At 41.4% G+C, this 13,299-nt stretch overlaps 1 protein-coding gene across 5 annotated transcripts in view; it reads right to left on the bottom strand.

Annotated features, from left to right (window-relative positions):
• RBMS1 (RNA binding motif single stranded interacting protein 1) overlaps positions 1 to 2,474 on the bottom strand; it is a 213,381-nt gene extending 210,907 nt beyond the window's left edge. For 3 of the 5 annotated variants that reach the window (XM_030852651.3, XM_030852655.3, XM_070045970.1), the window contains exon 1: positions 1,961 to 2,467. In XM_030852651.3, the coding sequence (XP_030708511.1) occupies positions 1,961 to 2,035 (75 nt within the window). In that variant the 5' untranslated portion in view covers positions 2,036 to 2,467. Of the gene's footprint in view, positions 1 to 1,960 lie in introns of all 5 variants that reach the window. The other 2 variants (XM_070045972.1, XM_070045973.1) reach the window with 2 other exon arrangements.
• Positions 2,475 to 13,299: the final 10,825 nt, after the last annotated feature.

The following is a 13,299-nucleotide window of genomic DNA, read 5'->3' as shown; positions in this document are numbered from 1 at the left end:
ATTCAGAATAATAGGATTTCAGATTTCATAGGAGAAACAGCAAGATATGCTTTGAGAATGTCATTTACCGTAACACAAATCAATATTAAATGCTTTATGCAGGAAGCACACTTTCAGAAAATGGGCCCTAAAGCTTTCTGGGATCCGACCCTAATTACTAGAGCAGGCTCTTGCCGTTTGTCTCTCTCTTCAATTATTTACGGGGCAAAAAGAGCCAAATGGCATTGCATTAGCTATATTAAATGCTACGTACTTGGTTTCTAACTTACTAATGGTACATAAAAATTACTAAGGTGAATATGCCTGTAGAAACATGGCCTTTTTTTCTTTTTCACCTGAGTGTATGTTATTTATTATTCATATAGTTAAGTGTTGAATAGGCTGTCCTTTAGGTACCCAATGCTGCATAATTTAAACAAGTGCATTAAACATATATGATATCTAAAAGGTAGAGCATTGATTACACTTCAATATTTCTTTGAACAACTTATATTTACAGTGTAGCTCACCAAAACACGGGTACCTCCCTTCACTCCCTGAAAACAAATACAGCAGCGACCACACAAGAATGAATGATGGGTACCCTTGCTGCTACCATCTTGCCACTTTGTGGCGACCCAAAGTAAAATGAAAATGGGGAGGGGGGTGAAAATGAGGCCCTTGAGGGCTAAGAAATTTCAGGTCTCTATGCTAACAAGTGTCCTTTTTACATGGACACATACAAAACTATGATGTAGGTACATAACATGGACCACACACACTTGTAAGAAAGAAAAGCTTATCAAGGTTGAATCAGAGATTCTCTGCACCAGGCCAGAAATGCCCTCTGCCAGCAAGCAGGGCATGATTACAACCTCCCAAGGAAAGTTCAGAGGCTGCATCTTTTGTGATCTAGAAGGGCACCAGGAGTCAAGATAAGAGATGCTAATTGCTGAAGAAGTCTGGTGCATCCAACTTTTGCCCTCCCAAACTGTGGGGAAAAGCTTCCAAAGCAGTGAAACCCTCACTCTTCACGGACCCAATATTTTTTTTCCTGAGTTCAGGAGGCATCAAATTCTTATTGTCAAAATAGGATAGGCCCACTAACAACGTACCCAGGGTCCCTGGAAAGCCAGTCGCAATTTGTATGACTACATGTCATCCGCTGTGTTACCTACGCGTGCTCCAAGGCCGTTTTTGAGAAAGCACCACTGGAAATCGATCTGTGGTAAACATATACGGTAGTATGTCTCTAAACTAAATACTAAGTCACTTCTTTCTCTGCATCGAAATCTGCCCATTGTCCCTCCTTTGCAGAAGCTACAGGGAAGATTAAAAGGGACATCAATGAACGCTGAGTGAACTTTGACCACTTTTCTACCCAAAACAACAGCGTAAAAGTAGAAATCAGTAACCAGGTGAAGTGCCACACCGCACAAAGATCAAGGCGAGGGGCGGGCGCGCAGGGCCGGAGGCGGGGAGGAAAAAGTCCCGTCCCCAGCCTCGAGCCCCAGTTGTCTCGCGCGCGGGAGGCTGAGGGGCGTCCTCGGGGGGCGGGAGGCTCCGCGGCACTCCGAGGGAAGCCGAGAGTTACTGCTCGCCGGGCGAGGCCCAGGAGAAGGGCTCGAAGATCCGCGCCGCCAGCGGGTGCTGCCGCGGGCCCCAGGCGTCGGCGGCCGAGCAGCCAAGGCTCGGCGAGGGGCGCCGCTCGGCCCGCGACCCTCCCCGCTTCCCGGGCCAGGAAGGGGCCGGCGGCTCTTTCCTGTCTAGTCTCTCCCCCCGCGGCTTTCTGTAACCCGATCCCAGCACTCCGCTCCGCGGGCAGCCGCCGCCCCGCGCGCCGCCGGGCTTCGCCCAGGCCAGCGCTATAGTTAGCAACCTTCCATCAACTCCACCGGAGGCGGCGGGGGCTCGCCGCGTGCCCCTCCCGGACCGGAGCCGCGCGCGCCCCCGGCGCCCCCCGCCCCCGGCGCCCCTTTACCTTCGCTTGAAGATACTGGGGGTAGTAGTAGGTGGCGTACTGAGGGTACATCTGCTGTTTCCACACTTTGCCCATGAAGCTGGAAGGGAGCCTGCCGTGCAGGGTCGCGGGTACTTTGGGGTTTCCAAGTCTCGGTCTCTCCTGCCTCTCCCTTTCCGGCGGCGGCTGCTGCCGCTGCTCCACCTCTCAGCCCGGACCAGACGTCCTCCTCCTCCTCCTCCTCCTCCTCCCTCTCCTCCTCCTCCTTCTTCTGCTCCCAGACAGAGAGAAAGACACTGCAGAGCGCAGAGGGCACCCCGGACAGGGCGCTCGCAAGGAGTTGCCTCCCGGAGCCCGAGTGCTCCGGGGCTGCCAAGGGCTGGCGCGCTGGCCGCGCTCCGCTGCGGCGAGCAGGCTCAGCGGGGCCGGGAGGTGATCAATACAAGTGGAAAGTGCTGCTGCTGCGGCGGCGGCGGCGGCTGCGCTCGGTGCCAGGCGGCATCTGGGGTGGGTGCGCCCGATTGGGAGAGGGGAGAGGGGCTGGCGTGCCGAGGCCGTGGGGGAAGGGCGGGCGGGGGCGGGGCTTGGGCGCCGCGGAGCCGGGACCGGCTGGAGGTGAGGGCTGAGTTTTAACCACTCCTCACCTCCCAGGCTTGACGGGCAGAAGCCTTGGGAGCCCGAATCGCTTTGTGTTGGGGGTGGAGGGTGGGGGGTAGATTGGGGGGGGCCCAGCTTAAGAACTGCAGAGTGGACACCTTCTTTGGGGGGACGCACTTAAGAACTGCAGAGTGGACACCTTGTTTGCTTTCACGAGTTTTTATCTCCTTAAGGGGGAGGGGAGGTAAGGGGGAAAGAAGAGGAAATCTGATTCATCTCTCACTTCCCGCCCCCCGCCCCCCCCCGCCCAATGATTTTTTTTTTTTTTCACAAGAGAAGGAAAATGATTTAGTGCCCAACCACAAGGCTGGAGCGGGGACACCTGGGTTCGGTTCCCCCCAGGCCACAACACTAATTTTCTAGGTGACCTTGGGAGGGTTAGTGTCCTTCGGATTGGTGAGTTTGGTGAGATATGAGAGGTGAAATCATGCCCTCTGCACAAGAGGAGGCAAAGCACTCAAACACACACGCTCCTCACAACAAATAGACGGATCTTTCTAAGGGGGAGACGGCGCAAAGAGGCAGAATGTTATTATTAGAGGACACAATATAGACATCAGCTTTTCTCTGCCTCTTTCTAATGCTGCCAGACAGTCTGACAACTCCCACTCAGGAACAAGGAAACTCCCTGAGTTTGGAATATTTTAAGGCCATTTTGAAAGTCACACACGCTGTTGCAGTGTGCTTCAGTGACATATTAAAATCAATCTCTCCCTTTCTGCCTCTCTCCATCTCCTAATTGTCACAGCTGCAGACAGCCCCAGACAGCAGTGGTTCAGTTCACTACATAACTGGATATAATTTAATGGAGTTAATTGGTCCCTGAAGCTGCCTGTAGAAGACTTTTATATTGTAGCTCAACAAGAGATAGTACCAAAAATGTACAAATAGGATAAGTAAGAAAGCACCTTCAAATTGGAGTTGTTGCGCATCTAATAAAATGTAATGAAAAATTAATTTGTTATTAAATAGACCTTGATTACTCTGTTTTGTCATTTTGGTTTTCTGAGAGTCTGTTTTCATAATAGCACAGAGGTAAATCAAACTGAAATGGAATGCATGATTTTGTCAGTTACATTTTTATTTGATTACATTTCAAAAGATTTAGTAAGATACTTTAAAATGATGCAATAGTGAAATGAAACCTTTATCATCTTTATATGATTTAGACAAATTTCTAGATTATACAATTTGAAAAAACAAATGTAAGTTCATATGAGAATATTTTGGATGTGCCAGGAGGCAAATCACGTTCTTTTAAAAAAATAAACAGTTAACCCATGTGAAATCCTACAGCTGAGCTTCTGCTGTACGGTGGGCCCTGTTGAGGTTAATGTCAATCTGAAGGTCAGGGTGGTCCATTGCCTAGCTAGGGGAATCTAAAAATAGTTCTTTATACTGTTTCAGTGTGGGACTCTTGAATGCATTTGATAAGAGAACCAAGTGCACTAACCTGTGTTAAGAACCTAGGAGGACTAGGAATGATGGTTTACAGGAGTGACGGAAGGAAGAGAACACGTTAAGAACCATCTCAGGAGTTCTAGGCCTGAGTTGATAAAAGAAATTACCAAACTCAGACTGTTCTACTTTTTTCTGGATGATGAAAATTCAGTCTGTTTTACAGAGCCCAGAAGCACACCCACAATTATGTAGACACTTGATTTATGACTGCGGTGGTATTGCAGAGCAGTGGAGAAAGAATGAGCTTTTCAATAAATGATTCTGGGTCAATTGGCTATCCATATGGAAAAAATGAAATTGGAGCCCTGCTTCACAAAAGGGGAAGAAAGAATTTCAAATGAATCGAAGACCTAGATGTAAAAAAACAAAACTACAAAGCTGTTAGGAGATAATATAGGAAATATCTTGATAGCACTGAAGTAGGGAAAGATTTCTTTAATAAGGTGACCAAGAGTACAAGGTTGATCAATTTGACTCTATTAAAATTCAGAACACTAATTCATCAAAGGATTCTATAAAGAAAGTGAAAAAGCAAGCCACAAAATAGTTATTTGTAATCCATATAACTACAAAAGCCTAATAGAATATGTAAAGAACTCCCTGAAATCAATTTTAAAAAGAAAAACAACATGTTAAAACATGAATAAAAGATTAAACGTGTGTGTTTCAGAGAGGAGGAAACACAAATGTCCCTATAACATATGAAGAGATACTCATACTCATTAGTAATAAAGGAAATGTAAATTAAAATACTAATAAGATACCATTTCATACTCACCAGATTGGCAAAAATTAAGAACTCTGAAAATATTAAGAGTAGGTGAAGATGTAGAAAAGGGGAAAATCTCAAAAACACTGCTTACTGGAGGAAATGTAAATTGGTACATTCACCACTTTAGAAAACAGTTTGCTATTTCCCAATTTATTTGCATGTATGCTATAGCACAGTAATTGTAGGCATCTACCTCAGAGAATTCCGTCTATCTGTGTACCAAGAGAAATGTACAGGAGTGTTCATAATATACAGAAAATAACTTAAATGTCTACCAAGTGTAGAATGGATAAAAAGGCTGTGGTATATGCCAACAATGGAACATTTTGCAGCAGTGAAAATGAATAAACTATAGGTAAAAGCGGCAACACGGATCATTTCAAAATTGATGTTGCAAGAAGCAAGTCAACATAAAGCATGATTCTATTTGCATGAAGTTGAAAAACAGAAAAAAAATATCGTAACAGTATGTTGTGTAAGAATAGTTACATGAGTAATTGTTTTAAAACTATAAGGAAAAACAAAGGGATTATAACATAAAATTCAGAATTGTGGTTTATCTCTGAGGGAGAAGAGTGAGATGTTCACGGAGGGTTGGAAGGGGACTTGGAGAGATGGTAATGTTCCATGTTTTGCACTGGGTTGTGGATATATAAAAATATATTTCAATACTTTTCTTTAAGTGGTTCCAAGACTTTAGTATGTTTGCTGTATTTCATACTAAAACATTTTAAAAACAAAACTCAGCTTTTAATTTTATTCATGATCATTTTCAAACATATACCAAAGCAGAGAGAATAATGATTCCTCTGTTCCTAATACCCAGCTCCAAAATTTATCAACATTTTGTCATTCTTGTTTCTCTCTCTTCCTCTCGCTCTCTCTCCCTCACTCTCGCTCTCTCTCTCTCACACATGCACACACACATTTTAATTTTTCTGGAGTGTTTTAAAGCAAATCCCAAACATTGTATCATTTCACCTGCAACACTTTTGATATCTACCTCTAACAAGTAAGAACTTTTTAAAACACAATATCATGATCACCTCTAACAAAGTTGACGACAATTTGTTAAGATCAATACCCAGTTCTTGTTCATTTTTCTCCAATTATCTAAAAATCGCTTTTTGTAGTTCATTTGTTTAAATCAGGATGAAACAATGTCCACATGTTAAATTTGGTTGATATAGCTCTTAAGCCTCTTTTAATATATAAACGTTCACCCCCACTTACTTTCTAAATTGATGTTTATTTGTTAAAGAAATCATCTGTCCTATAGAATTTCCCACATGGCTGACTGCAACCTCATGGTGTCATTTAAAGTTGATGGTTAGTTCTAGAGGTTTAATTACATGCTGGTTCACTGTTTTTAGCAAAGAACGCTTCATAGATGGTGCTGAAAACACATAGGTGATGTGATGTCCATCACATCACATCAAGAGAGACACATAATATCTGGTTGTCTCATTTTAGTGATGTTAAGATTGATCAGAAGTTCAGGTATTATCAGTTCGATTTATCCCCTAAAAAGTTCCATGGTTTTAATAGTCATTCATAACTTACCTCAATCCATTATTTCATTAGGGGTTACAAAATTGTGGTTTTCATAGTTTCTTCATTCCTTCTTTACTTATTAGTTGGAAATGGTCTATGGAGAAGAATTTTTCTCTCTTCAATTCTTTGGTTAACTTGAAATACAATTAGCACAGGAAGAGCAGGATAAATTTCCCCCTATTTACCAAGTTTCAGAATAATGAGTTGATGCCATAGGAAACTCCAAAGCTAACCAGCTTTAAGTAACAACATCCTGAACTTGTGAATTTTTATATGTTTGATTTGTTCCAGTCCAGCACAATCCTTATTCTTGTTGATGCTCAAACTGTCCCATTTTCAGCTAATGAGAAACCCTTCAAATTGTCTCTTGTGGCTTTTTTTTTTTTTATACCAGACCCCAAGAGTCTTTGATAGATTTTTTTGCTTTCTAGTATAGTAAGATTGTCCTGGGTCCTTGTACAGCTCATGCTCGCACCTGGATTAGCTATTTTTCTAAGAAACCCACATCAGCTTGCTCTTAAATTTTTTTTTCAATAACAAATTCCTTAAAATGTGTTTTTTATCCTTATTAAATGTGGGGGAAGGAGCTCATGAAATATTCTTTTTTTTTTTTTTTTGTGGTACGCGGGCCTCTCACTGCCGCGGGCTCTCCCGTTGCGGAGCACAGGCTCCAGACGCGCAGGCTCAGCGGCCATGGCTCACGGGTCCAGCCGCTCCGGGGCATGTGGGATCTTCCCGGACCAGGGCACGAACCCGTGTCCCCTGCATCGGCAGGCGGACTCTCAACCACTGCGCCACCAGGGAATCCCTAAAAAGCATTTTAAATGAGATGGTACAATGTCCTAAAAGCTGAGATTTAACCAAGCAGTGTGTATATATATTATATATGTATATACATATATGTCTATACATACATACAGTCTTCAATGCAGTACTGAAATGAAAAGATATAATATGTGTTTCAAGACCACATAGAAATACTTGATAAAAATAGAAGCCTAAGACTGTAAATTCTATCAATTTTTATCTACCAGGGTGTGGGTTCTGTGGCATTATAGGTGATCAGCCACGTCAAGGGGGAAGGCACTGGTAATTCTATTTGTTTGACGGTGCTGTGGAATTAGACAGCTGGGGAAGAAAGGAAACACATAAAGGAAGCATCATCTTTAGCTTCCTTAGCACTTGTAAATTTTCCGAATCTAAATTATAGTTGAATTTTAGCAATACTTTGTTTTTGTTCTTAAGACTTCCTGTAGTCTTATCTACATTTTATCAGCATCATTGCCATCACAGTTACTTTGAAATTATTTTAACATCATACTTTTTGTTTATTTATTTATTTTTGGCCACGGCTGCGGCTTGCGGGATTTCAGGTCCCCGACCAGGGATGGAACCCTCCTTCAGCGGTGAAAGCATGGAGCCCTAACCACTAGACCGCCAGAGAATTCCTCATAATTACTTTTTAGTTTACAAAAACCTCACACATAAGTTACCTCATTTGATCCTCACTGAAATCGTTCCAGGTAGATGCTGTTATTAAGGGCACAGACTCCAGAGTCAGACTGCCCAGGTTTAAAGCTGGCTGTTCCCCTCCCTGACTGGAAAAGTGTAAAATGAGGTTTATGAGAGGATTAAATGAGTTGATATCCATAAAGCATTTAAACTAGCGCCTGGCACAAAATAAGCACTATAACAGTATTAATTACTATTCTTTTATATATTAAAAAAAAAGAGATATTCAGTAATTGGCCTAACTAAGGTAGTTCTTTATAGTAAGTTAAAAATCTAGGGTAAAACCCCAGGACTGCTGATGCTAAAAGCCCTATTTTTAAATATTGTTCAGTACTACCTTCTCACTTAGATTGTGTTTCCTTTATATTTCTTTCCTCCTTCTCTTCTCTCTCCCTTTGATCGCTTTCTTTCTCTCATCTTTTTCTTCGCCCTCAGCTTCTCCTTTCTCTCCTTTCCCTCTTCCTTTTCCTACCCCTACCATCACCCTCACCACCTGTTCCACCATAGTGCCACCAACATCATCACCAGGAACGTTAGCGTGATGAACTAAATTGCCTGTGAACTTGAAAGGAACTCATGCTGATAAATTTCTTTTTAATGGGATGACAGAGAAGGAAGGAAGGAAGAAAAAGGTGATTTTAGTTGATAGTCATACTATGCTATATATTTAACTTGTGGTTATGATCTCTACTTATTTATAAGGAGCAATGCCTGAGATGAAAAATGTACTTGAAAAGATTAACAGCAGCTTAGACAATGAAGAAGAAAAGATTACTGAACTTGAACAGATAGCAATAGAAGTATCCAGAATGAAAAATAAATGCAGAACACTAAACTGTGCTAATGCTAGGAATAAAAATTGATAATTTATATAAAATTATTATCTAGAAAAATATGAAAATGCTTGTGTAAAAATTACAATAGCATGTGAGTTAGGGTTTTGTGATACTGGATAGTTTTTGTTGCTCTTGCTGCTTTAATTTTCAATGTTTATTAATTCCATTGTTTAGCACATGCCTCCTGGGTAGCCTGATACTGTGTTAATCAACATGGCACTAAAGGCAAACTGAATATAGTTCCTGTCCTTAAGTGGTTCTCAGTCTAGTAGTGAAAACAGACATGTAAACATACGATTGCTATAGAGTGTGGTAACCTGGATAAGGAAGAAGCGCTTTATTTGGACTGAGGATGTCCAATGAAGCTTTTTTTTTTTTTTTTTCGGTACGCGGGCCTCTCATTGTTGTGGTCTCTCCCGTTGCGGAGCACAGGCTCCGGACGCGCAGGCTCAGTGGCCATGGCCCACAGGCCCAGCCGCTCCACGGCATGTGGGATCTTCCCGGACCGGGGCACGAACCCGTGTCCCCTGCATCGGCAGGAGGACTCTCAACCACTGAGCCACCAGGGAAGCCCCAGTGAAGCTTTTTTAAGAAGAGACACTTTTAGCTGTAGTTTGTGAGGAAAAAAAATAATTCACCAAGTAAATAGGGATACAAGTGGAATGAAGCAAGAGTAGAGTTGAAGGAGAATTTGAAAATTCTAGACAAAATATTTGTATATGCAAAAGTGTTGGAGAACTACAAATCTTTTGTTATGATTTAAATTCCAAGTACATGCAGAGGTGAGTAGGGATTGAAGCTGGAAAGGCTAAGTGGGGACTAGATCATGACAACCTTATTAGAATACTACTCTGCAATAAGTGGACATTTCCAATATTTCTGGCATAGGCAACATGAACTAGTAAATCACTTGGGCTTTATTCTGCCGGTATAAGGGAGTTATTAAGGGGTTTTACAGAGTCTGAGTTGTAATCTGAGTTACAAGGTCAGATTTACAATTAGAAAGATTACAGTGTCATCAGTATGGTAGATAGATTCAATGGCAATGGGGGAGATTAGAATCAGATATTCCAGTTATTCCAGGGAAGATATGACAACGGCTTAATCTAGAGTCAGGATATATAAGAGCAATGAGAGCTGTCCATTCTGGGTGTAGGCAATAAGGGAGTGTGGTATTAGTGATAAAAACACTCCTCCCTGAAAAAAATCTTTTGTTGGTGTAAGTTCCAAACAATTGCCATGGTTACTGCTGAATGTAATCGTTGTATATATTTGTTATATATTGCTGCTTAACAAATTATCCCAACTTTAGCAACTTAAACAACATACAATCATCATTTCACATGATTTCTGAGGGTCGGTAATTTGGGAGTGGCTTAGCTGGATGATTCTGACTCAGGGTCTCTCATAAGATTTAGATGTCTACTGGGACTGTAGTCACCTGAAGGTCAAGGGCTGGAGGATCCACTTCCAAGCTCACTTATGGCTATTGGCTGGCATCCTCAGTTCCTCTCAATGTGAGCCTTTGTATCGGACTGCTCTGCTAATGACATGACAACTGTATATACATATATAGTGTGTGTGTGTGTGTGTGTGTGTGCATGTGTATAGAGAGAGAGAGAGAGAAAGAGAGAGAGAAACTCAACCAAGGTAGAGGCTGTAGTGTCTATTATAACCTAAATCTCAGAAGTGGCACACTATCAATTCTAATTCTGACACATTCTAGTTACAGTGTGACAAGAATGTGAGTACAAGGAGTGGCATCTTGGAGTCTGACTGCCACAGTAACATATGTAGAAAGTTCAAAGGAACACATTCTTACTACGTACTCTTTTACTTACTTACTCATACAGTACACACTGTGTGCTGCCTGGAAGTTAATTCAGAAAATTACCCATTAAGCAATTCCTACCCGTTCCCCTCTCCTCCCAGCCTCTGGCAATCAGCAATCTGCTTTCTGTTTATATGGATTTGCCAATTCTGGATATTTCATATAAACAGATTTATACACCATGTGACCTTTCTTGCCTGGCTTCTTGCACTAAGCATGTTTTTGTGGTTCATCTACTTTGTAGCATGGATTAGTACTTCATCCCTTTTTATGGCTAAATAACATTCCATTGTATGTGTATACCACAATTTGTTTATCCATTCATCCGTCGATGAATATTTGGCCTGTTTCCATCTTTTGGCTATTGTGAGTAGTGCTGTTGTGAACATTTATGTGAAGTATTTGGGGCAAAGGGGATTGATTTTAAGGTGCCAGTGAAAATGTGAGTGAATGTGTCCAGCAGGTATTTGTATCTGTCGGTCTGAGTTAAGAGGAGAGCTCAGAGATGGAGATAGACTTGGAGTCAGCAACTGTATATGGGCTGTGGTCAAAACCAAGAGGGAAAGCCTGTAGAGAGAAAAGAGCAGTAGACTGAAGGGAGGAGTTAAGTCAAAATGTCTATGGCATACAGGACTTGGCTAAAGCGTCTAGACATTCTCTGGTCTAACACTTTGGGTGTAAGCATTAAGCTATTCACATTATACAGAGCTTCTCATTTATCATTGACCCATAGACTTTGTAGGATCGCATAACTCCCTTTAATAACTTATTTAACAGTTTAGTTATTTTATTATCAAGAAATCCCTACTTTCTAGGTGCTCAAATTATAATTTATGACATAAGAAATCATATCCTGCCCTGTGGAAGACGGATAATGTTTAGTCACTGCTCTGTGATATAAAGAACTTCTCCAGCATCTTTTTTATTGACTAAATAACTTCAGGCCTTTCACCTTTCCTTTAAATATTTTCTAAAATTTAGATGCATTTTCTGGGTCTCCCATAATTTACTACATCATGATTCAATTGGATAGTCTAGTAAAACACTGTCTTCTTATGCTCAGTGAAGTGTGTGCTCTACCAAGCTCTTACAGTCCACCCTTCTTTGAAGATAGTATCCTGTTCTGTTATTATAACAAGGAAACAAGACAAATGCACTATTGATTTATCAGTATCTTTAACTTGTGCTCCATTGTAATCTCAAACCCCTTTATGTCTAGATTATTTCTCCTGTTACATCACCAGAGAATATTTCAGTTTCAAGGTATGTGTTAATCAATGTTGCCTTTGTACTTTTCGATCAAAATTCTTTGTTTACACATACCTCTAATTTACAAAGAACACTTTCAATCTTCTTCTTATATTTTTTTAAGTGTTAATAATCTTGTCATATTTGCTATCATACCAGAATTGAGAATTTTCTCAATTCCATTTTGTCACTCATAAGGAATGTTGAACAACATTGGGAACCTAAAATTCACCCCTTGTGTGGTAGTTTTCTAGATTTCTTAGATTGACACTAAGCTGTCCACCTGCACTTTGGGGGGATATTACTCCGCATCAACTTACACTTCTCGGATTGCATGAAACTTTTTATGTTTGCAACCTTCCCACTTTAATGGATAGTGGAGCATAAGCAAGACTGTTTGGTGGACTAAATCCCAGTTCATACAAACCTCAGTCATTTACATTTCCTGCAGGTACAATGCAGAATGCCAGTGACTGTAAGCCATCCAATCTTTGTCAGGACTTTCTGTGTTTGGCATATATTGTGATTGACTTAGCAACGATAATGAAATGTGAGTAATGCTGCACTTTCAAGATGCTTTAGATGGATTTCCTTGTATTTGGGAGATGTCTGGCCTAGGGGGAGGAGGAAATCGAATCGAGCATTCAGAAGGACTGTACCTGCACCCTGATGTCTAGAAGGAAGTAGGTTAGACTTCTGGGTAATGTGATTACATGGCAGTGGTGTTTACTGCTGTGGAATCATTAGAATATTCCAACTTTTTGAAAGATAGATCTCTTATGTACTCAAAGGGTAATGAACACCCCTTAATGAATGCTGTGCAGGGAGACTAGATTGCTTGCTGGGTAATTGGCATTGGTGGGGAATGGGCAAAGTGTGGTTAGGTCAGGGCACCTCTGACCCCCCAGGATCCAGCCTGAAAAATGGCCATTTTCTATGGCTTCCTGAAGGTCAGGCTTACATTTAACTTCCGTGGACCTTTCACACTTCATAGCTCTTGTACAATGTCAGCCATTTACTAAATGTTTTCTCACTTAATCCTCTCTATCACCCTGCTTTGTAGGTTACTATCCTTGCATTTGCAGATAAGAAGACAAAGACTGTGTGAGGTTACCTCTTGCCCAAGGCTTCAGAGAGGAGGAATCAGGTTTTGAACAGAGTTCATACTCAATGCATTATGCCTCAATATTTCACTTTAAGCAAAGAGCCAATGGAACATATAAATGGTTCAGTTACTTTTATAATTAATTTGAAATTAGTAGGCACATTTATATAAATTTTCTATAATATTGTGTTGTTATCAATCTTTATCTTTTTTTTTTTTTAATTTTTAAATTTTTTTGCCTGCGCCATGCAGCATGTGGGATCTTAGTTCCCTGACCAGGGACTGAACCTGTGCCCCCTGCATTGGGAGCATGGAGTTTTAACCACCAGAATACCAGGGAAGTCCCTCAACCCTTATCTTATAAAAGCATCTTCTGATCTTAAT

The sequence above is a fragment of the Globicephala melas genome, chromosome 7 (genome assembly GCF_963455315.2).
Source record: "Globicephala melas chromosome 7, mGloMel1.2, whole genome shotgun sequence".
Lineage (NCBI taxonomy): Eukaryota > Metazoa > Chordata > Mammalia > Artiodactyla > Delphinidae > Globicephala > Globicephala melas.
This window is presented reverse-complemented; position numbering and strand designations above follow the sequence as displayed.